Source organism: Moschus berezovskii, chromosome 21, assembly GCF_049115385.1.
Source record: "Moschus berezovskii isolate FMDL1 chromosome 21, NW_MosBer_1.0, whole genome shotgun sequence".
In the NCBI taxonomy this organism is placed as follows: domain Eukaryota; kingdom Metazoa; phylum Chordata; class Mammalia; order Artiodactyla; family Moschidae; genus Moschus; species Moschus berezovskii.
This window is the reverse complement of record NC_142480.1, coordinates 20,775,855-20,798,948: the sequence shown is the minus strand read 5'-3', so window position 1 is coordinate 20,798,948 and position 23,094 is coordinate 20,775,855. Positions and strand designations below refer to the sequence as shown.

Sequence of the window (23,094 nt, the reverse complement as noted above, 5' to 3'; positions counted from 1 at the left end):
AAACGATAAATTCCCACCACATGGGGGAAGAGTCTTTCAGACATCTCTCTGCTCACCCTCTACATACAGAAATATGCATATGATTTTAAATACATGAAATGACACTGTATGTATGTATTGTATGAAACTGTGCCTTCTGTTTCTGGAATGGTATTGTTGCAGATGGAGCAGACATCTTTCTGTGGTTGTGAGAAGGACGAGTCATGGGACCTAGGTTTAAATTTCTTCTCCATGCACTATGTGATGTTGGGCAAGTGAGTTAACCCATCTCCATGTACCTCAGTTTCCTCATAATGCAAAAATAAGGATGATAATATTATCTACTTAAACAGTTGATGTGAAAGTAAAATCAGATTGTGTAATTGTTTAAGATAGTACCTGCCTGGCGTGCTGTGATTTATGGGGTCGCAAAGAGTCGGACAGGACTGAGCAACTTAACTGAACTGAACTGGATCATAATAAGTACTTAATACATTTTAACTATCTTAACTAAATACAAGTTTCAACTTCAGAGTAACATGGTTGTTACAATATGAAAGTGGGATATTTTTTCAAATAACTTTCATCATGATAATCCTGAACCATGCTTTTAATATAAATTATTATTGCTTCTACATTTAACTATATCTTCCCTGATGCTGGTATTTACATGCAGCAGATCCCTGTGTACTTATTGACTGATCTACCCGAAGACTTTAACAGAAAAAGATGAACTACCTTTTGTGGAGGCCATTTAAGAATTGTTTTGTGGAACACAAGGTTCCTTTAAGCAAGAGAGTTTTCCATGGGCCGGCTTTATAAGACATGACTCCAGCTAAAAATCCCTGTTAATTATTAAACCCTTATGTATAATCTGGATACCTGACACTGCAGATACTGAAGATTGAGAACAGAGAGTGTTTGTCTCTCAAGTTAAGCCTAAACACCGATAGAAAAAAAGTAGTTATGAAGGGGTTGAAAAACCTCAAACCTTTCCCTCTTACATTTAGAAAATAGGCTGGGTTATCTCCTGTTTTGGCTGGCATAACTACTGCCTAAACGATCAGTTTAAACCTTGTTTGGGATTCCTGCTTATTTTAGCATGGCGGATCTTAAAATTCACAGGATCTTCCTTTTGGTTATTTCTCTGACAAAGTGTTTGGAGAGCACGAAACTGCTGGCAGACTTAAAAAAATGTGGTGACTTGGAATGTGAAAGTAAGTTGCTTTTCTTTCTTTCCTCTTAAACTAAGGCTCTGAAATGATATAAAATGTTATTGTGGACATGTATAATAAAAAAAGTGAACATTAATATCATCGGGAAATATTTGTAGTTATGAGGTATAGTCCACTATAAAAAGGATATGCTAGAAGCAAAACATTTTGTGATAGTTTTAAATGTAAATATAAAGGAGTAAGGATAACCTTATATATAAATATATCAGAAATTATAAGGATATTAATCCAGCTTTCAAAAACAAATTAGCTCTTTTACTACTTTTTAAGATAAGTGTAAATGATTTATATTAAAAAAAAATCAGGCCATTTGGTAACTATTTTTATGAAAATCTTACATTTTTTAGTTTCTGTTTCATAATTAGAAGTTTCTGACTCTCAAGTTTTCTAAGACTTTTTATTTCATACCATCATGATTTATTGTCTAAAACTTTATCAAACATTAATAATTTTTGCATAATTTATTATGTAAAAATACTGAAATCAGTTTTAGGAGTTGAAAATTTTATTTATGTCTTTGAATATTAAGCTTTCTTCTACAATGATAAATTAATTTTCATTTTGTTCTTTAAGAACTTATTTTCTGAAATTGGCATTATGGTACAAAATGAATAGCAACTTTCATCCCAATATATTATAACTGCTTTAAACCTTCTATCCCTCCAGTATGTGAGAATTATTTCTAATTTGCAACATGGAAATTAAAAATGCAAAATATTATTAGTATTAACATAAATAATTTAAAAGTAAATTTTTATGTGTAAACATTTTCTTTAATAATTTGGATATGTAATTTAATATAGAGAGAATGTTTACTAGATGATAATATTATTATATAACCATTATATAATTATATTATCTAATTATATAATAATGATTAAAACAATTTTTATTTCCTTTTTTACAACCTCATTTTAGTTGCCTTAGGGTTAGGCACATATCATGTAAACAGAACATTCACATTTATAGTAATTGATAAAAATTATTTTAACTTTAATTGTACAACTTAATCAAAATGTTTTACATATGTCAGTATAATTATAATAGCTAATATGGTATGTATATTACATGTTGAAGGGTTAAATCTAGCATAGGTGGATATAATCGTTCATAGTTACTAAGGGTCTGTTATGTGCTGGGTCTGGAAGATGAGGGGTGTGTATCTAAGCGGAATAAAATAAAATGTAAGATAAGTTTCTGTTCCTCCAGGGATTTTCATTCTAGTAAATGATGATAAGACAGGTCAATATGAAATAGTAAATAGGGATACAACATAAGAATAATAGATAATTTTGAAATTCAGAGAAGGAGCAGAATAGGCTGGACCAATTAGGGATATCTCATATAAGAAGTAGGATATGAGTTTTCCATTAAGAGAGACTGATGGATTTCTAGAAAGGTTTAGGGAAAAACAGAAAGAAAAGCTCAGAATATAGAAGGTGGGTATTGCAGTGAAAAGAAAGTTCAGGTCTGGCTCGACTATTTATCAGGTATGTGACCATCTCTTTGAGACTTAATTAAAGGCTCATTTGTTAGTCTGAGATGAGATTATTTACCTCATAGGCTGCTTTGAGAATTTCATAATAACAATGATAAAAGGTATGAAAGAGCTTATCATGATGCCTGGAATATAGTAGGTGCCAGGAAGAAAACTAATTATCTTTTCCTTCCCTTCTCTACTTTGCATGTTACATAGCTTTAATAAGCAGAGTCTTTGCCATTAGAGATTACAGAGGACCTGACTGTCGATACCTGAACTTCACTAAGGGAGAAGAGATATCGGTTTATGTTAAACTCTCAGGAAAAAGGGAAGACTTATGGGCAGGAAGTGTAAGTATCTAATTTTATAAATCGAATACAGAATAAATGACCAGCTTGCACAAAGAAGCCTGCTTTTCATCTCTAAAAGAACTTGAAACATTTCAAAGTACTATATATATATATATAAAGATTTTATATGTAAAACCTTTATATATATATATATAAAACCTTTGACATATTTAAACAAACAAACATGGACATATTCACTGTTGGTTCCAGAATTTCTATAAAAGTGGCTTTGGGGAAGCCAGTCTGATTGGGATGAAGGCTTAAGAGGGCCTTGAAGTTATTTTACATAGCATGCATAGTTTTTGAGCTTAACTTTTATATTTGTTTGGAGAGACCTTAGAGGTACTGATGGAGATTACTGGGTGACTAGGTAAGCCCAGCCATCCCTTGGTGCTACCAACAGCCAAGTTTAAGAGAGACTGGGAAGTTTTAGTTAATCAGATTAAAAGACAGGTCTTGGGACTTCCTTGGCAGTCCAATGGTTAGAGCTCCATGCTATCACCTTTCACTGCCAAGGGTGCAGTTTCATTTCCTAACTGGGAAAACTGAGATCTCACTTGGCCAAAAAAATAAAAAAGACATGTCTTTCCAAATAAAGGACTGAGTTGCTATTGAAGAGGTCCTTTGAGAGATTAGTAGCCTAAGGAAATGAGATATATGAAGTTTTCATGGAAAAAAAGAATAACTGAGATGCTTTTATTTGGCCCAAAGTCCTATTACACTGAAATTCCTAGATGCCTGAATCCTCTTTCTGAATACATAACATAGACAAATTAATGATTAACATTTTCAGTTGAAAATAGATTGGTATCTTTGATTATATCATTATGTTTTAGAATGAAAACATACCATGACACATGATTTTATTCCCAAGCTGAGCAAGCATGACCAACTTGATACATACATCATTTCCATGTAGCATATGCATAAGATCTCTTCCTTGTATAGCATCTACACGGGAAGCCTCTGATCTTTATTTGAAGGAGCAGATTCTATGTGGGTCAATCCTGCTTCTTAGCATTAGAGGCTATATGACTGAACCTCAGACATTGTTGACCAGAATTGTTTACCTGGACTCTTCAGCTCCCAAGACTGCTTACTGCTTATGGTTCTTTGAACACACTATTTCTCTGCCTTGAATGCACTGGAGGTATCTAATGCAACTATAAGAAAAATTAAACTGTAGGTATCATAAGAAGAAAAGAAAGCATTCTTTCTTGTCTACTGTGTGTGAAAATGATAGTTCTGCACAAAGCGACATGTAACGTGTGGAGCCAGGGTGAAGTTTCAAGCACACTTAGTTTTGTGCTTTAGGTATCTAGTCCAGGCAGACAGCCATTTAAGAAGCCACACTGTGGGCTTCCCTGGTGTCTTAGTGGTAAAGAATCCACCTGCAGTGCAAGAGACATGAGTTTGATCTCTGATCTGGGAAGATCCCACATGCTGCGAAGCAGCTGAGACCGTGGGCCACAATTATTGAACCCGCACTCTAGAGCCTAGGAGTCACGACTACTGAAGCCCATGTGCCCTAGAGCCCATGCTCAGCAACAAGAGAAGCCACTGCGATGAGAAGCCTGCACACCGCAACTAGAGAATAGGCCCTGCTCGCTGCAACTAGAGAAAAGCGTGCATAGCAACAAAGACGTAGCACAGCCAAAAATAAGTAAATAAATAAAATTTAAAAAATCCATACTGTGTGATTAAGACTCTGGGCTTTCGCTGCCGAAGGCCTGGGTTCAATCCCTGGTCAAAGAGCTAAGCTCCTGCAAACCAGGTTTTGCGACCATAGAAAAGAAGCCACATTGTGAAGTTCACTTTGTCAGTTTTCAAATAGTTGCAGCAACTGAAGAGCTGGAAAAATCAGAATTGAGGTGTAATGGTGCTAAATCAAAGGGCCAAAAGAGATACACTCTTTAAATTTGGACAGGGGTAGGAAATGGACTGAGAGTGGCCGTGTGAAGCCTTCACTCTTGGGGGACATCTTCAAGGCACTTAAACAAGATTGAGAGGATCTCTGTCATCAAGGTACAGAAGTTGAATGGAACCCAGTCCCCTCTGGAGGACTCGTAGATCTTTACTTCTTGATGAATCCATCTTGGCCCTTCAGAGTTTAAACATCTTATTTTGACATCCTGAAAATGCTGAATATGTCACAGCTCCATCTAGCTTGGCTACTGTCACCATTCCCTTGCTTTTTGATATTCCAGGTTTATTAGTATAAATCTGTGATTCACTAGGCAAGAAAGGTCATTAAGAACAGAAAAAGGAAGAAAATGAGTGGTTTTCCCTCTGAAATCTGAAAAAGTGCCATTTTATAGCTTGCTCCTTTGTTCTCTCAAATTAACCCTGTTCTGTTGAGTAGCAAAAGGAATATGATTTCATTGGACTTTTTTTTAGATAGTAAATGAAAACCAATTAATATTTGTGATTTGAAATACATGAAAGTCAAGGATATTTAACAAAATTAGGCTCAATAGCTATTCCTTTGATCACTCTTACTTGCTAATATTTATTCTTCATTTGGATAGAAAGGAAAGGACTTTGGATATTTTCCCAGAGATGCAGTCCAGATTGAAGAAGTATTCATATCTGAGGAAGTTCAAATACCAACAAAAGTGAGTAAACAGATTTTGGTTGTTAATTGAACTGATTTATTTTTTTAAAGTAAATTCATATATTTTTTCTCTAACAAAAGAAATAATTGAAAACACCCAAGAATTCTCTTTTCCCTAATTACCAGTTTTCTTTTTTTTCCTTCTCCTTTTAATGAATGTATTCTTTAATTTATTTTTTAATTAATTGATATTGGAGTATAGTTGTTTTGTGTGTGTGTGTGTTAGTCATTCATTCATGTCTGACTCATTGTGACCCCTTTGAACAGTAGCCCACCTGGATCCTCTGTCCATGGAAATCTCAAGGCAAGAATATTGGACTGGGTTGCCATTCCCTTATCGGTTATTAGTTGAATTTAAAATTTCTTGATTAATACAGTTTTCTGTGGTGTAAGTGCCCATTGGTTATACATCTTATATAATGGATACATAAAATAGTCTTAAGAACTCATGCTAGGAATAGTTTGAGTATGTGAATAAAATCAGGTAAGATAGGGTTAATGACAAAGATTTTTGCTTACTGAAAAATTAGATGGCAGTAGAATACAGTGGTTTAGAGCACCAGTTCTGGATATGGGCTGAGTTCAAAGCCTGACTTAGCCACTTAGTTGTCATGTGATCTTTGTGCCTTTTTTCTCATTTGTAAAACGAGGATGATGATTATAAACTTACCTCATAAATGTATTGAGGAAAAAAGAGCATATGAAAGCATGTAAAACAGCATTTACTAAATGCTATGTAAATGTTAGATATTATTACTAATGTTATTGTCCTCCTGAGACAGAGTTTATTTCCCATCATACTCTCTAGGTCTCCAATCTGTAAACCTCTTTTGCTGTTGGAATTTTAACTGAATTTGATAATACTGGGCTTGGTAATGAGAAAGGGAATCAGAAGGTGACTCTTCAATACATGAATTTGACTAACACATTTAATTCAGATTCTGTGTTCAGTCCCTGGATCAGCAAGATCCTCTGGAGGAGAGTATGGCCACCCACTCCAGAATTCTTGCCTGGAAAATCCCATGGACAGAGGAGCCTGGCAGGCTACAGTCCATAGGATCACAAAGAGTCGGACACAACTGAAGCTTCTTAGCACACACACACACACAGGTTAAGCCAGTTTACCTTAAATGAGGTCAGTGTGAAGTCATTTCTGCCTGGTTAAGTAAACTGTCTATTATCTGGCTGTCTCCCAGCACAAATTCTGGGATTAACTGTCTATTCACTGTGTAACTATCGGTCCTGCTAGTTCGGTCTCCAAAATATATCTATCTGTCTTCTCTTCATTCTTACTCTCCCTATAGCTCTGACTCAAGGCATAATTAGCTCCTGAGTAGAACCTGCGGTAGGTTTCTAACTGGTCTTTTTACCTTTACTTTTGCCCTCTTCCTATTCATTCCCTAAACAGTCATGAATCTTATAGTCATGAATCAAAATCCAAAATATCAGATCTTGTCATTCACTTGGTTTAAAGCCTTTTAACGGCTTTACGTTGAATCTGGAATCAAGCCCTGACTCCTTACCTGGTTCTGCATGATCTGTTCCTGCCCTCTGCTGATGCTATCTAATGCCCTTCTTCTGGCTTCCACTATGCTCCTAGCCATGCTGGCCTATTGACTGTTCTTAGACCATGTCAAGCCCTTTCCCTTTGTTTGGAATGCTTTCCCTAAGTTCTTCACCTGGTTAGTTCCTCCTTATCCTTTTGTTGTTGTTGTTTAGTCCTTAAGTTGTATCTGTTGTTGTTTAGTCGTTAAGCTGTAGGTTGCAGCTTAAATATCAGTGCCTCAGAGAGCTCTTCCATGATGATTCTAAAGGAATTATTGCTTCTCAACCACAGCTTCCTATTTCCTGCATAGCACTTATCAAAATCTATTACTTACTGTTTCTATCATTTACTGTAGAATTTCAGTACTTAGCACAGAGCAGAGCACATAGTAGGTATATCAGTTCAGTTCAGGCACTCAGTCATGTCCGACTCTTTGTGACCCCATGAATCATAGCAGGCGAGGCCTCCCTGTCCATCACCAATTCCTGGAGTTCACTCAAACTCATGTGCATCGAGTTGGTGATGCCATCCAGCCATCTCTGGATGTGCCCTTCTCCTCCTGCCCCCAATCCCTCCCAGCATCAGGTCTTTTTCAATGAGTCAACTCTTCTCTTGAGGTGGCCAAAGTATTGGAGTTCCAGCTTTAGCATCAGTCCTTCCAATGAACACCCAGGACTGATCTCCTTTAGGGTGGACTGGTTGGACCTCCTTGCAGTCCAAGGGACTCTCAAGAGTCTTCTCCAGTACCACAGTTCAAAAGCATCAATTCTTCGGTGATCAGCTTTCTTCACAGTCCAACTCTCACATCCATACATGACCACTAGAAAAACCATAGCCTTGACTAGATGGACCTTTGTTGGCAAAGTAATATCTCTGCTTTTTAATATGCTGCCTAGGTTGGTCATAACTTTCCTTCCAATGAGTAAACATCTTTTAATTTCACGGCTGCAATCACCATCTGCAGTGATTTTGGAGCACCAAAAAATCAAGTCAGCCCCTGTTTCCACTTTTTCTCCATCTATTTCCCATGAAGTGATGGGACCAGATGCCATGATCTTAGTTTTCTGAATGTTGAGCTTTCAGCCAACTTTTTCACTCTCCTCTCTCACTTTCATCAAGAGACTTTTGAGTTCCTCTTCACTTTCTGCCATAAGGGTGGTGTCATCTGCATATCTGAGGTTATTGATATTTCTCCCGGCAATCTTGATTCCAGCTTGTGCTTCTTCCAGCCCAGCGTTCCTCATGATGTACTCTGCATATAAGTTAAATAAGCAGGGTGACAATATACAACCTTGACGTACTCCTTTTTCTATTTGGAACGAGTCTGTTGTTCCATGTCCAGTTCTAACTGTTGCTTCCTGACCAGCATATAGGTTTCTCAAGAGGCAGGTCAGGTGGTCCAGTATTCCCATCTCTTTCAGAATTTTCCACAGTTTACTGTGATCCACACAGTCAAAGGCTTTGACGTAGTCAATAAAGCAGAAATAGATTTTTTCTGGAACTCTGTTGCTCTTTCATTTCCTGTTGTGGATGGGACTGGTGATAGAAGCAAGGTCTGATGCTGTAAAGAGCAATATTGCATAGGAACCTGGAATGTCAGGTCCATGAATCAAGGCAAATTGAAAGTGGTCAAACAGGAGATGGCAAGAGTGAACATCGACATTCTAGGAATCAGCAAACTAAAATGGACTGGGATCGGTGAATTTAACTCAGATGACCATTATATCTACTACTGTGGGCAGGAATCCCTTAGAAGAAATGGAATAGCCATCATGGTCAACAAAAGTGTCTGAAATGCAGTACTTGGAAACAATCTCAAAAACAACAGAATGATCTCTGTTAGTTTCCAAGGCAAACCATTCAATATCATGGTAATCCAAGCCTATGCCCCAACTGGTAACGCTGAAGAAGCTGAAGTTGAACAGTTCTATGAAGACCTACAAGACCTTTTAGAACTAACACCCAAAAAAGATGTCCTTTTCATTATAGGGGACTGGAATGCAAAAGTAGGAAGTCAAGAAACACCTGGAGTAACAGGCAAATTTGGCCTTGGAGTATGGAATGAAGCAGGGCAAAGGCTAATAGAGTTTTGCCAAGAGAAAGCACTGGTCATAGCAAACACCCTCTTCCAACAGCACAAGAGAAGACTCTACACGTGGACATCACCAGATGGTCAACACCGAAATCAGATTGATTATATTCTTTGTAGCCAAAGATGGAGAAGCTCTATACAGTCAGCAAAAACAAGACCGGGAGCTGACTGTGGTTCAGATCATGAACTCTTTATTGCCAAATTCAGACTTAAATTGAAGAAAGTAGGGAAAACCACTAGACCATTCAGGTATGACCTAAATCAAATCCCTTACGATTATACGGTGGAAGTGAGACATAGATTTAAGGGACTAGATCTGATAGACTGTCTGATGAACTATGGACGGAGGTTTGTGACATTGTACAGGAGACAGGGATCAAGACCATCCCCATGGAAAAGAAATGCCAAAAAAACAAAATGGCTGACTGAGGAGGCCTTACAAATAGCTGTGAAAAGAAGAGAAGTGAAAAGCAAAGGAGAAAAGGAAAGATATAAGCATCTGAATGCAGAGTTCCAGAAAATAGCAAGGAGAGATAAGAAAGCCTTCCTCAGCGATCAATGCAAAGAAATAGAGGAAAACAACAGAATGGGAAAGACTAGAAATCTCTTCAAGACAATTAGAGATACCAAGGGAACATTTCATGCAAAGATGGGCTCGATGAAGGACAGAAATGGTATGGACCTAACAGAAGCAGAAGATATTAAGAAGAGGTGGCAAGAATACACAGAAGAAATGTACAAAAAAGAGCTTCACAACCCAGATAATCACAATGGTATGATCCCTCACCTAGAGCCAGACATCCTGGAATGTGAGGTCAAATGGACCTTAGAAAGCATCACTATGAACCAAGCTAGTGGAGGTGATGGAATTCCAGTTGAGCTATTTCAAATCCTGAAAGATGATGCTGTGAAAGTGCTACACTCAATATGCCAGCAAATTTGGAAAACTCAGCAGTGGCCACAGGACTGGAAAAGGTCAGTTTTCATTCTAATCCCAAAGAAAGGCAATGCCAAAGAATGCTCAAACCTCTGCACAATTGTACTCATCTTACACGCTAGTAAAGTAATGCTTAAAATTCTCCAAGCCAGGCTTCAACAATACGTGAACCCTGAACTTCAGATGTTCAAGCTGGTTTTAGAAAAGGCAGGGTAACCAGAGATCAAATTGCCAACATCCGCTGGATCATTGAAAATGCAAGAGAGTTCCAGAAAAATATCTATTTCTGCTTTATTGACTATGCCAAAGCCTTTGACTGTGTGGATCACAGTAGGCATATAGGAGGTCCAAATTCTTAGGTCAAGTCTCCTGGAAAATAGATGGACTTTTCCATCCAAGAAGTGTACTGGGGAGTACTCTTGGGAATAACACTTGTAAGGAAACACCAGAAAAAAAACAGAATTGGACAGACAGAGAAGTTGAACTATGATGCAGTTGCAGCAATGATTTCAGGTGATTCTGTAAGGAACTTAGAAGCTGGGATGGGCTTTCAGATTTGTTCTGAATAGAGGCAAGGGTTTGGGCCTTTTTATCCTTGCACAACTGGCTCATTTGGGTAGTATAACCTTGGGCTACATTAGGCTAATATTTACTAGAGACAGTTGCTATTTTAAGTACTTGATTCATTTAATCTTTTCACAACAGCCCTATAAGGTATTATTTTTCATTTTACAAATGAAGAGACTAAGGCATAGAAAGGTCATCTAATTCACCCAAGGTCACAGAGCTAGTAAACAGCGGGATTAATATTTCAATCCATAGTGTTTGGCTCCAACATCTATTAATCACCTACAGTGTTGCAGTGCCAAAATTATACTGTAAAAATTGCAATTCTGAAGTTTATTTTTTGTAAAATTCTGAGTTTTATTCTCATTTTATAATGGTGATAACCAAAGAGTAGTGCATATCAGTGTCTCATACTTTCAGATCAAAAAAATAGCTTTTACCATTTTATTCTTGAAAATTTGGTTGTTCTGTGAGATGAGCAAGGGGATCCCTGCCTCCATCGGCTGCTTGCAGTAACTCAATTAAAGAAGCATAAGTGTTATAGTGTAGCTTCTAACCAGGCCATCATGCCTTGGAGTCTATTAAAGAAGCGTAAGTGTTATAGTGTAGCTTCTAACCAGGCCATCATGCCTTAGAGTCTAGTTTTTCTGAGCTGTGATCATGTGCTGTAAATTCCACTCTGAAACCACTGCACAGCTCCATGTGTCTATTCAGTGTCCCCTTACAAGGAGCAAGATTTTGTGGCCATGAACGCCTCTTCATTAGAGTTTCTTTGCAGAATATACTCAATACTGGATTGCCTTTTCTTCTAAAGTTCTTTAACTATTTGATGTCAAATCCTAATACAAGTGGATATCACTGAGGTTTATATAACTAACCCTGAAAAGTCGGTTATGATACAAGTGTTGCAATTAGGAGTTTTTGCTCAGCTATTGAGCTAGTTGTGTGGCCTTGGGAAAATGACACTCATCTGGAATGATTTTGGACAAACAAGGAGTTTCAGTATATTAATGTCAATCATATATATATTTTTCCTTTCAGGAATCTGACTTTTTCTGTCTTCTTGGAATAAGCTACATATTTGAAAATGAAGCCAGTGAGTTAAACAGTGATAATAGTGAAAATATGTATCCATATGAAGAAGATAATGACCCCAAATATAGTGTATATGAAAATGATTTTCAGGTAGAACCTGGATTTTATTCAGCTTCTGAAAGTAGTTTGTTTGAAGACCAATTTCCAGCTTCAGAGGCTCCTGAAGATATCAGAAGTACAAGTGAATCAGAAGATTGGGAAGTAGAAGCTGGAAGTATGGAACAGTATCTTATTCCAGAAGGGGATCATGTCCCACCATCTTCAACCGTGCCTGAAGTGAAAGGATGGTTTGGATTTGGAAAGGATCAAGCTGAAGAAAAGACTTTTGAATCAGTTATTGAACCTCAAGAAGAAAGCTCATTTAAAAGTAGACAAATAGCAGTGGAAGATGGGAATGACCCAGAGGAATTAAACAGTGGTGAGCCCCAAACAGAACATAAGCAAGAACTTGAATCAGAGTTTGATTCAGTGCCAAAGGAACAATCTGAACTAGTATCTGAGTCAGAGCACATTCTCAATCCTCAAGACACTGGTTGGTTTGGTGATGGATTCACAAGTTATTTGGGTTTTGGAAGTGAGGATACAGAGCTTGAGTTATTGTCCAAAGAGAGCAACCCACCTTTAGAAGATGTTCCTAATTCCGTATCCTCTGAGGAAGAACCCACTGTTCCGTGTACAGAAATATTAACAGAAAAAGAAGATGTAATCACTAATGACAGCTCAATTCTCAAGCCAAGTTGGTTTGATTTTGGTTTTGCTATGCTAGGCTTTGCATATGCTAATGAAGATAAAATGATATCAGATGGTGGAAAAAATGAAGAAGGAGGTGAGGGAGATAAACATAGATATCCTTCAACAAGTGAATTTGACCCTGATAAGGAACAAGAAATAAAACTAATAAAAATTATGGAAACTGAAAATCAAATAGGCAAGGAAAGGGTCTTAGAGAAAACAGATGATTCTGATACTGTACCATATTTTAAAAAGTTATTATATAATTTTGACAACCGCTGGAGGTTCCAGAACACTCCAAAGGAAACAGAATTGACATTTCCCAAACAGACTCTGGATGAAATTAATGTAGGTGAAAATGATAAAACAGAAGAATTTTCAGCTGAAAAGTACCCCACGGATAATATAGAAGATATGTTGAAAAGTGGTTACAGTCATCCAGGTTAGTATAAAAATATCTATAATGTGATTTCTTTTTTAACCATACGAAAAAGTGAAATTGCTAGTTGCTCCGTCGTGTCTGACTTTTTGAGGTGCCATGAACTGTAGCCCGCCAGGCTCCTCTGTCCATGAATTCTCCAGGCCAGAATACTGGAGTGGGTAGCCATTCTCTTCTTCAGGTGATCTTCCCAACCTAGGGGTCGAACCTGGGTCTCCCACATTATGGGCAGATTCTTTACAGTCTGAGCCTATTTTTAAAAGTACAGATCTCATGAAAAATCCAGGAATCCTTGTTTTTCTGAATAAACAATAATCAGCAACAACCTTGTCAATCACCCTTTTATCAATATATCTGGTTTGCTCTGGGACTTAGTAGATTTTGAATTGAAGTGAAAGTCAATCAGTCATGTCCAACTTTTTGCGACCCCATGGACTGGGGCCTGCCAGGCTCCTCTGTTCTTGGAATTCTCCAGGCAAGAATACTGGAATGGGTTGCCATTCCATTCTCTAGGGGATCTTCCCAACTCAGGGTTCAAACCCAGGTCTCCCACATTGCAGGTGGATTCTTTACTGTCTTAGCCACCAGGGAAGCCCTTAATAGATAGATTTTCTTGAATTTCCAGAAGAACTATATGTTATTTCTTAATATTCCACAAAATGTGAGTTCTTTACTTGATCAACATCCTCTAACCAGAATATAGACTTTAGATTCTAAGTGAAGTGAAAGTATTAGTTGCTCAGTCATGTCAGACTCTTTGGGACCCCATGGACTGTAGCTGGCTAGGCTCTTCTGTTCATGGAATTCTCCAGGCAAGAATACTGGAGTGGGTAGCCATTCCCTTCTCTAGGGGATCTTCCTGACCCCAGGGATCAAATTTGGGTCTCCTGCATCGCAGGCAGATCCTTTACCATCTGAGCCACCTCTAACACTTTTATAAATAAGAAAGGTATAGATATGATGATTTTCATGACTGAAAACATTAGAGACCTAGATTTTCAAAGGCTAGAGGAAATTATTTTATTCTAAGCTTGTTAGATCCTAAAGAGATATTTGTGAAAAAGCAGATAAGAGTAACTAGAAATAAAAGCAATATCAACTCAGAAATATAGACATTTCAAAATATAGCTATATAAAAATATTTTAGAGCTTATTTATACCAGACCACCTGACCTGCCTCTGGAGAAACCTGTATGCAGGTCAGGAAGCAACAGTTAGAACTGGACATGGAACAACAGACTGGTTCCAAATAGAAAAAGGAGTACGTCAAGGTTGTATATTGTCACCCTGCTTATTTAACTTATATGCAGACTACATCATGAGGAACGCTGGGCTGGAAGAAGCACATCTGGAATCGATTGCTGGGAGAAATATCAGTAACCTCAGATATGCAGATGACACCACCCTTATGGCAGAAAGTGAAGAGGAACTCAAAAGCCTCTTGATGAAAGTGAAAGAGGAGAGTGAAAAGGTTGGTTTGAAGCTCAACATTCAGAAAACAAAGATCATGACATCTGGTCCCATCACTTCATGGGAAATAGATGGGGAAACAGTGGAAACAGTGTCAGACTTTATTTTTTTGGGCTCCAAAATCACTGTGGATGCTGATTGCAGCCATGAAATTAAAAGACACTTACTCCTTGGAAGGAAAGTTATGACCAACCTAGATAGCATATTAAAAAGCAGAGACATTACTTTGCCAACCAAGGTCCGTCTCGTCAAGGCTATGGTTTTTCCCGTGGTCAGGTATGGATAGTGAGAGTTGGACTGTGAAGAAAGCTGATCACTGAAGAATTGATGCTTTTGAACTGTGGTGCTGGAGAAGACTCTTGAGAGTCCCTTGGACTGCAAGGAGATCCAACCAGTCCATTCTAAAGGAGATCAAACCTGGGTGTTCATTGGAAGGACTGATGCTAAAGCTGAAACTCCAATACTTTGGCCACCTCATGCAATGAGTTGACTCACTGGAAAAGACTCTGATACTGGGAAGGATTCGGGGTGGGAGGAGAAGGGGACGACAGAGAATGAGATGGCTGGATGGCATCACCGACTTGATGGACATGAGTTTGAGTGAACTCCGGGAATTGGTGATGGACAGGGAGGCCTGGCATGCTGTGATTCATAGGGTCGCAAAGAGTCGGACACGACCGAGCGACTGAACTGAATTGAACTGATAGAAACTTCAGGTCATTCTGAATATAATTTTAGTAGAATTTATTTCATGTAGTGATGCTGGGAGAATAACTTGGTAAATAATCAAGCAGTGCATTTATGCAATTATAACTAGTTTTGAAGGATTTTTATAAAAGTGTTAAGAAATTCTTTTAAGGTTCAGAAAAAAGTTGCCTTACTCTACAAATATTTCAAAACATTTCACTATAACTAAATGAAAAACAAACTAGGGTCATGCGAAGTTTGCTATTAAAAAAGAGAAACTTAAGGATTCAGTTAATGCCACAGAGTCTATTTTCTGGATATTGGAGAAATAGCTAAAATAGTCAATATTTTCAGATAATTTCACTACCTCTTTTAGGGAATAACAAGTGAAAACTGGACTTATTTATAAAGAATGCATAAGAAAAATTAATTGCTGATCTTGAATAAGTATTTGTGGAAAGCTGAGACTTGAGATAACACATTTACAAAAAGCCAATATTGCTGATCTAAGAATTTACAAAATAAATTAGATAAGTTATTTATATTACAATATTAATAGCTTTACAAAAGGATTCCAACTGAGCTTATTTAAATAATGAATTTTCCAAGTACAGTTAAATATGAAAGAATATTCATTATTTTATTTGAATTAAAACTTTATTAATTTATTAACAATTGTAAGAAAGTCATAACTGTATCTAATGTAAATCTTTTAAAAATTGAAGTATTTACAATATTTCAGGTATAAAGCAAAGTGATTCAGTTATAAATATATAACAATATGCATACATTTAAGAACATATATGAGTACATACATAAGACTATGTATTATTTTTCAGATTGTTTTCAATTATAGGTTATTATAAGATAGTGAATATAGTTTCCTGTGCTATTATTAGGACCTTGCTGTTTATTTTATATATAGTAGTATATAAATGTTAATCCCAAATTCTTAATTTATCCCTCCCTTTCTTTCCCTTTGGTAACTGTAAGTTTGTTTTCTGTCTGTGAGTCTATTTCTGTTTTGTAAATAAGTTCATTTGTATAATTTTTCTAAATTCCACATGTAAGTGCTATTATGTGATATTTGTCATTCACAATCTGACTTCATCTAATATGATAATCTCTAGGTCTATCCAGTGCTGCAAATAGCATTGTTTCATTCTTTTTTATGGCCTATAATCCATTGTATGTATTGAATACATACAATCTGCTTTTTCTGGTCATCTGTTGATAGACATTTAGATTGCTTCCACATCTTGGCTATTGTAAATAATGCATGTATGTTTTCAGATTATAGTTTTCTTCCAGTATATGGCCAGGTGTGATGTTGTTGGATCCTATGGAAGTTCTATTTTTAGTTTTTTAAGGGACCTCCATGCTGTTCTCCCTAGTGGCTGCACCAGTTTATGTTCCCACCAAAGTACAGAAGTCTTTCCTTTTCTCTACACCCTCTTCAGTATTCATTGTTGACTTTTTGATGATGGCCGTTCTGACTGGTGTGATACCTCACTGTAGGTTTGATTTACATTTCTCTAATAATTAGCGATGCTAAAGCTGAAACTGCAATACTTTGGCCACCTCATGCGACGAGTTGACTCACTGGAAAAGACTCTGATGCTGGGAAAGGTTGGGGGCGGGAGGAGAAGGGGACGACGGAGAATGAGATGGCTGGATGGCATCACCGACTCTGTGGACATGAGTTTGAGTGTACTCCGGGAGTTGGTGATGGACAGGGAGGCCTGGCGTGCTGTGATTCATGGGGTCGCGGAGAGTCGGACACGACTGAGCGACTGAACTGAACTGAACTGAACTGAATAATTAGCGATGTGCTTCTTCTTAGCCATCTGGATGTCTTCTTTGAAGAAATGTCTGTTTAGGTCTTCCACTCATTTTTGATTGAGTTGTTTGCTTTTTTGATATTGACCTGTGATTTATATCAAAAAGTGTTCTACCATTGTTTTCCTCTAGGAGTTTTATAGTATCCAATCTTATAGTTAGGTCTTTAATTTTTTTGTGTATGGCATTAGAGAATGTTCTAATTTCATTCTTTTACATGTTGCTGTCTAGTTTTCCCTAAACCACTTATTGAAGGAATTATCTTTTATACATTATATATCCTTATCTCCTTTATTGTAGATTAATTGACCGTAAGTGTGTGGGTCTATTTCTGGGCTCTCTAGACTATTCCATTGATCTCTGTATCTATTTTTGTTTCAGTATCATACTATTTTCATGATTGTAGCTTTGCAGTATAGGCTGAAGTCAGGGAGTATGATTCCTCCAGTTCTATTCTTCTTTTTTAAGATTGCTTTGGCTTCTCATGTAAATCCTAAGGCTTACGTAAAAGTATTGTAAAAATAATACCTCAGAAGTATAATTAAATATATAGGAAGTTTTCATTTTTTTACATATATTTATTTCAAGTGCAGTATAAGATAATATTTTTAAAAGAATCAATCTAGGCACACATAAATTTTGTGAAATTATTTGTTGAATAAGTCTTTTTTCCTCTTATGCCATTAAACATCATTGTAGATCACTGTTTGAGTCCTGTATTTACAATGATCCAATTATATTCAGACTCCTGAGTTGATTGTTCATTTTAAATTTTAATGTCCACATGTGGCATTATTAAATTACAGGTATCTGTTTGCTCACTTGGGACTTTCATCTTTTCAACATTGCTAAGTAAGTGACAGCATGAAAGTGATATGTTATATTCATAACTCAAAGAGCGAAGTTAGATATTGAATATTTCAGTTAGGACTATTCTTTCATATTGTTTTTTAGGACTGCAATGATACTTTTCTATCCTTATCTTAAAAAGTAACTGAGAAATAAATCCCACAATTTACTTGACTACTATACCTCAGGCTAGAACTAGTTAGAACCTTTCTTTTAAAAAAAAATCCTGTTTGATTAGTTAATTGAATCCAGTGATCAGTTTAAACTATATTTGAAAATTGAATTGATGGCTGTGTGACATGGCATACACATAAATATATGGTGCAACATTACAAATGTAGAAAATTATAACACATATATTTCAAATTAAATTTTTTTCTTAATTTTGGAGAAGGGTAATCCTTTTTAAGGGCTTCCTAGATGGCTCAGTGGTAAAGAATCTGTTTGCCAATGCAAGTTGGGTTCACTCCCTGGGTTCAGAAGAGCCCCTGAAGAAGGAAATGGCAACCTGCTCCAATAGTCTTGCCTGGAAAATCCCATGGACAGAGGAGCCTGGCGGGCTACATTCCATGGGATCACAAAAGTTGGACACAACTTAGTGACTAAACAACAATGACAAAAATCCTCTTTAAAATGAATTTTCTCAAGATGTGCACATATATATATGTATATATATATATATATCTTCATATATACAGGGCCATGAACCAAAGGATGCAGATGGCCTCCAGAAGGTAGAAAAAACAAGGAAATGAATTCTCCTCTAGACCTCCAGAAGGAATACAGCCCTGCCAAAGCCTTGGTTTTAGGATTTCTGATTTCCAGAAATATATTTGTGTTGTTTAAGCCATTAAATGTGTGTTAATTTATTATATCTGCAGTAGGAACTAATACAGACTATAAATTTGTTTCAGTGAATTCTTTCCACAATGAAGTATCACAGTGCCCACAAAGATTCAAAGGGTGACCTGCCTAGAAAAAAATAGGAAGCCTACAACAAAGTAAACATTATTAAAAACACTAAACCTTTCTATTTGCAGATATGGACTCCGAAATAGAGTTCCCTATGAGAATTCATGAAGAAGCTCATTTCAAAACTCTATCTTCTGAAAATAGTGATGAAAAATTAAAGACATCACTAGACACCGAAAGGCCTGCTCAGATGGAAATTGATACATCTATGGAAAATACCCTGTCAAACAGTCAGATCCTTTTAACTGATTACTCTTTATCTTCTCAAAATTACATTGCTAAAAAAGGTAAGAAACAAGTTATTTGTTCTCTAATGCAGCAATTAAGGAAGAAATTGAACTCAAAATTTGTATCTTATCAAGTATTAACATTTTAATTTATAAATTGACAGAAGATGCTTCTTGGCGTCAGCTTCTGGAATATTTATTTCAAATTGATGTATATGATTTCCTGAATTCTGCATTTTTACCAGTTGTAATTCTTACAGAAAGGGTAAGTTGACCTTTTAGATATTTTTCAATATTTTATGTATGTGCTAACTTGAGTCAGTTGTGTCTGACTCTTTGCAAGGCTATAAACTGCAGCCCGCCAGGTTCCTCTGCCTATGGGATGATGTAGGCAAGAATATTGGAGTGAGTTGCCATTTCCTTCTCCAGGGGATCTTCCTGACCAAGGGATTGAACCTGAATTTCTATGTCTCTTGCATTGGCAGGTGGGTTCTTAATCACTAGCGCCACCCAATAATTTTACCTATTTTACTAAACATAGGAGTAGCTGAAAATTATGTTTGAGTAAATCCTATGTAAATATTATTGATGTGTAATATTTCTCTTTGCATAAAATCTTATAGGAAGCTTTTCCCTTACATGAATATTTTGTTGCATGGATGTTCTTAAAGATATTTTAAAAACCCTTCCTTAAGCTTTGTTGATCTTGAGCATTAGGGTTTTTTCCTTCTCTCTTTTTTTAAATCAGAGGAAATCATACTAAGATTTAACTCAGAAATAATATGAACTGAAACTTAATCTTAAGCAAATTATTAATATTTGAATGACAACTGTGACCTCAAAATTATGTAATGTGAGAATCTTGCAAAAACAACTAGTACTTCAAAATTTAACCAAGTCATAACTAAAATTCTAAAATCTGGCTGCTTTTTCATTTATTGTAACTTCTATTAAATTCTATCTCATTTATTGTAAATGAAATATTACAAAAGGAGCTAGCTGTAGTATTTGGCACATAAGGTCTTTTGCAAGTGTTTGTTTCTTTTCTCATTTACTGCTATTATATAAATAATTGAGGAAGCACTTGTATCTTCTCATTTACATTTTAAGATGAAATTTAACAGTGGTTGCCTTCAAGGAGTTCATTCTAGTTGGACACGGTAAAAAAAGTAATAATTGTAGTATGTGCTGTAATGGCCACAGGATGCTATTGACACACAGGAGGAGCTGCCTGGTAGACTGATTGGAAATGGTAGGTAGAGAGAGTGGGGAGGAGTAGCCTGGGAAAATGTCCCAGAAGAGATCTTACTTGAGCTGATCTTGAAGAAAGAGTAAGAGTTAACCAGGCAAGAAAGGATGAACATTCTAGGTTGAGAGCACATTTTAAAAAGTACAGAAGTGGGAGAGATTCAGGCATTTCTAAGCAGTTCAATCTGATTGAATTTATAAGTAATAAATTTATAAGCAATTTATAAGTAATTCAGTCTAACTGAATATAAAGTGAGACTGAAGTTGAATACTGGGATTACAGAGAAAGGTTAGCTTTGCATTTGTGATAGGAAGTTGAACTCTATCTTTTCAATCATGTGGCACTATTTTTTAACTTTATTTTTAATTGGAGGATAATTGCTCTAAGTAAAGTGAAAAAGTTTCATGTATTAAGTCTGTCAATCAACATTGTCAATATTAATACGAATTGAATGAAGACCAGAGGAAGGGAGCTCAATCAAGAAGTTATCACTTGAGTTCAGGAAATAAATCGTGAAGGTCTAAATTAGGGTTTATAAACTCAAATGAGTGCAGCACAGGTAAAGGAGAGAACTGTAGCCAACTAGAGAGTGTATGCCTTCTCCAAAGGAAATAGGTCCTTCAGTTTTTTTTTTTTTCCCAGATCTTCTGATATTTCAAGAGAAGTTGGAAATCTAGATTTTTTGTGTGTTTGAAATCTCCCATTTTTTAAGAAGAACCTGTTTTTTAAAAATAATATTTAAAAATATTTATTTATTTATGGCTGTGTTGGGTCTTCATTGCTGCACAGGTTTTTTCTAGTCTCAATGAGTGGGGGCTATTCTCTAGTTGTGATGCAAGGGCTTCTCGTTGCAGTGGCTCCTCCTGTTAAGGAGCACAGGCTCCAGGGTGCAGGAGCTTCAGTGGTTACAGTACATGGGCTCAGTAGTTGTGACTTGAGGGCCCTAGAGCATGGGCTCAGTAGTTGTTGCACTCGGGTTTAGTTGCTCTGCGGCATATGGGATCTTCTCTGACCAGGGATTGAACCTGTGTCTCCTGCATTGGCAGATGGATTCTTTTTTTTTTTTAGTTGAAGGATAATTGCTTTACAGTATTGTGTTGGTTTTTGCCAAACATCAACAAGAATCGGCAATAGGTATACATATGTCCCCTCCCTCTTGAACCTCCCTCCCACCTCCCTCCCCATCCCACCCCTCTAGGTTATTACAGAGTCCTGGTTTGAGTTCCCTGAGTCAGATAGCAAATTACTATTAGCTATCTATTTTATATATTGTAATGTACATTTCCATGTTACTCTCTCCATACATCCCCATCCTCTCCTTCCTTCCCTGCACTGTGTCCGTAAGTCTGTTCTTTATGTGTGTGTCTCCATTGCTGTCCTGCAAATAATTTTATCAGCACTATCTTTCTAGATTCCATATATATGTGTTAGTATACGATATTTGCTTTTCTTTTTCTGATTTACTTCACTCTATATAATAAGCTCTAGGTTCATCTGTCTTATTAGAACTGACTCAAATGTGCTCCTTTTTATGGCTGAGTAATATCTTGTGAACTGTGGTGCTGGAGAAGACTCTTGAGAGTCCCTTGGACTGCAAGGGGATCCAACCAGTCCATTCTAAAGGAGATCAGTCCTGGGTGTTCATTGGAAGGACTGATGCTAAAGCTGAAACTCCAATACTTTGGCAACCTCATGTGAAGAGTTGACTCACTGGAAAAGACTCTGATGCTGGGAGCAATTGGGGGTAGGAGGAGAAGGTGATGATAGAGAATGAGATGGCTGGATGGCATCACCGACTCTATGGATGTGAGTTTGATTGAACTCTGGGAGTTAGTGATGGACAGGGAGGCCTGGCGTGCTGTGATTCATGGGGTCACAAAGAGTCGGACACGACTGAGCGACTGAACTGAATATTCTATTGTATATATGTACCATGGCTTCTTTATACGTTCATCTGTTGATGGACATCTAGGTTGCTTCCATGTCCTAGCTATTGTACATAGTACTGCAATGAACATTGGGGTACATGTATCTTTTTCAATTTTGGTTTCCTCAGTGTATATGCCTAGTAGTGGGATTGCTGGGTCATATGGTGGTTTTGGAGAAGGGAATGGCAACCCACTCTAGTACTCTTGTCTGGGAAATCCCATGGACAGAGGAGCCTGGAGGGCTATAGTCCATAGGGTTGCAGAGTTGGACACAACTAAAGCAACTTAGAAACTAAAGAGCCTCTTGATGAAAGTGAAAGAGGAGAGTGAAAAGGTTGGCTTGAAGCTCAACATTCAGAAAACAAAGATCATGGCATCTGGTCCCATCACTTCATGGGAAATAGATGGGGAAACAGTGGAAACAGTATCAGACTTTATTTTTGGGGGCTCCAAAATCACTGCAGATGGTGATTGCAGCCATGAAATTAAAGGACGCTTACTCCTTGGAAGGAAAGTTATGACCAACCTAGATAGCATATTAAAAAGCAGAGACATTACTTTGCCAACCAAGGTCCATCTAGTCAAGGCTATGGTTTTTCCAGTGGTCGTGTATGGATGTGAGAGTTGGACTGTGAAGAAAGCTGATCGCCGAAGAATTGATGCTTTTGAGCTGTGGTGTTGGAGAGGACTCTTGAGAGTCCCTTGGACTGCAGGGAGATCCAACCAGTCCATTCTAGAGTAGATCAATCCTGGGTGTTCATTGGAAAGACTGATGCTAAAACTGAAACTGCAGTACTTTGGCTACCT

The 23,094-nt window shown here is 37.1% G+C and overlaps 1 protein-coding gene across 1 annotated transcript in view; it reads left to right on the top strand.

Annotated features, from left to right (window-relative positions):
* The first annotated feature begins 796 nt into the window (after positions 1-796).
* MIA2 (MIA SH3 domain ER export factor 2) overlaps positions 797-23,094 on the top strand; it is an 86,620-nt gene continuing 64,322 nt past the window's right edge. Inside the window, 6 exon segments of the mRNA XM_055418290.2 lie at positions 797-1,196; positions 2,911-3,044; positions 5,573-5,659; positions 11,842-13,069; positions 18,952-19,170; positions 19,275-19,375. Coding sequence (XP_055274265.2) covers positions 1,082-1,196; positions 2,911-3,044; positions 5,573-5,659; positions 11,842-13,069; positions 18,952-19,170; positions 19,275-19,375 — 1,884 coding nt within the window. The 5' untranslated portion in view covers positions 797-1,081.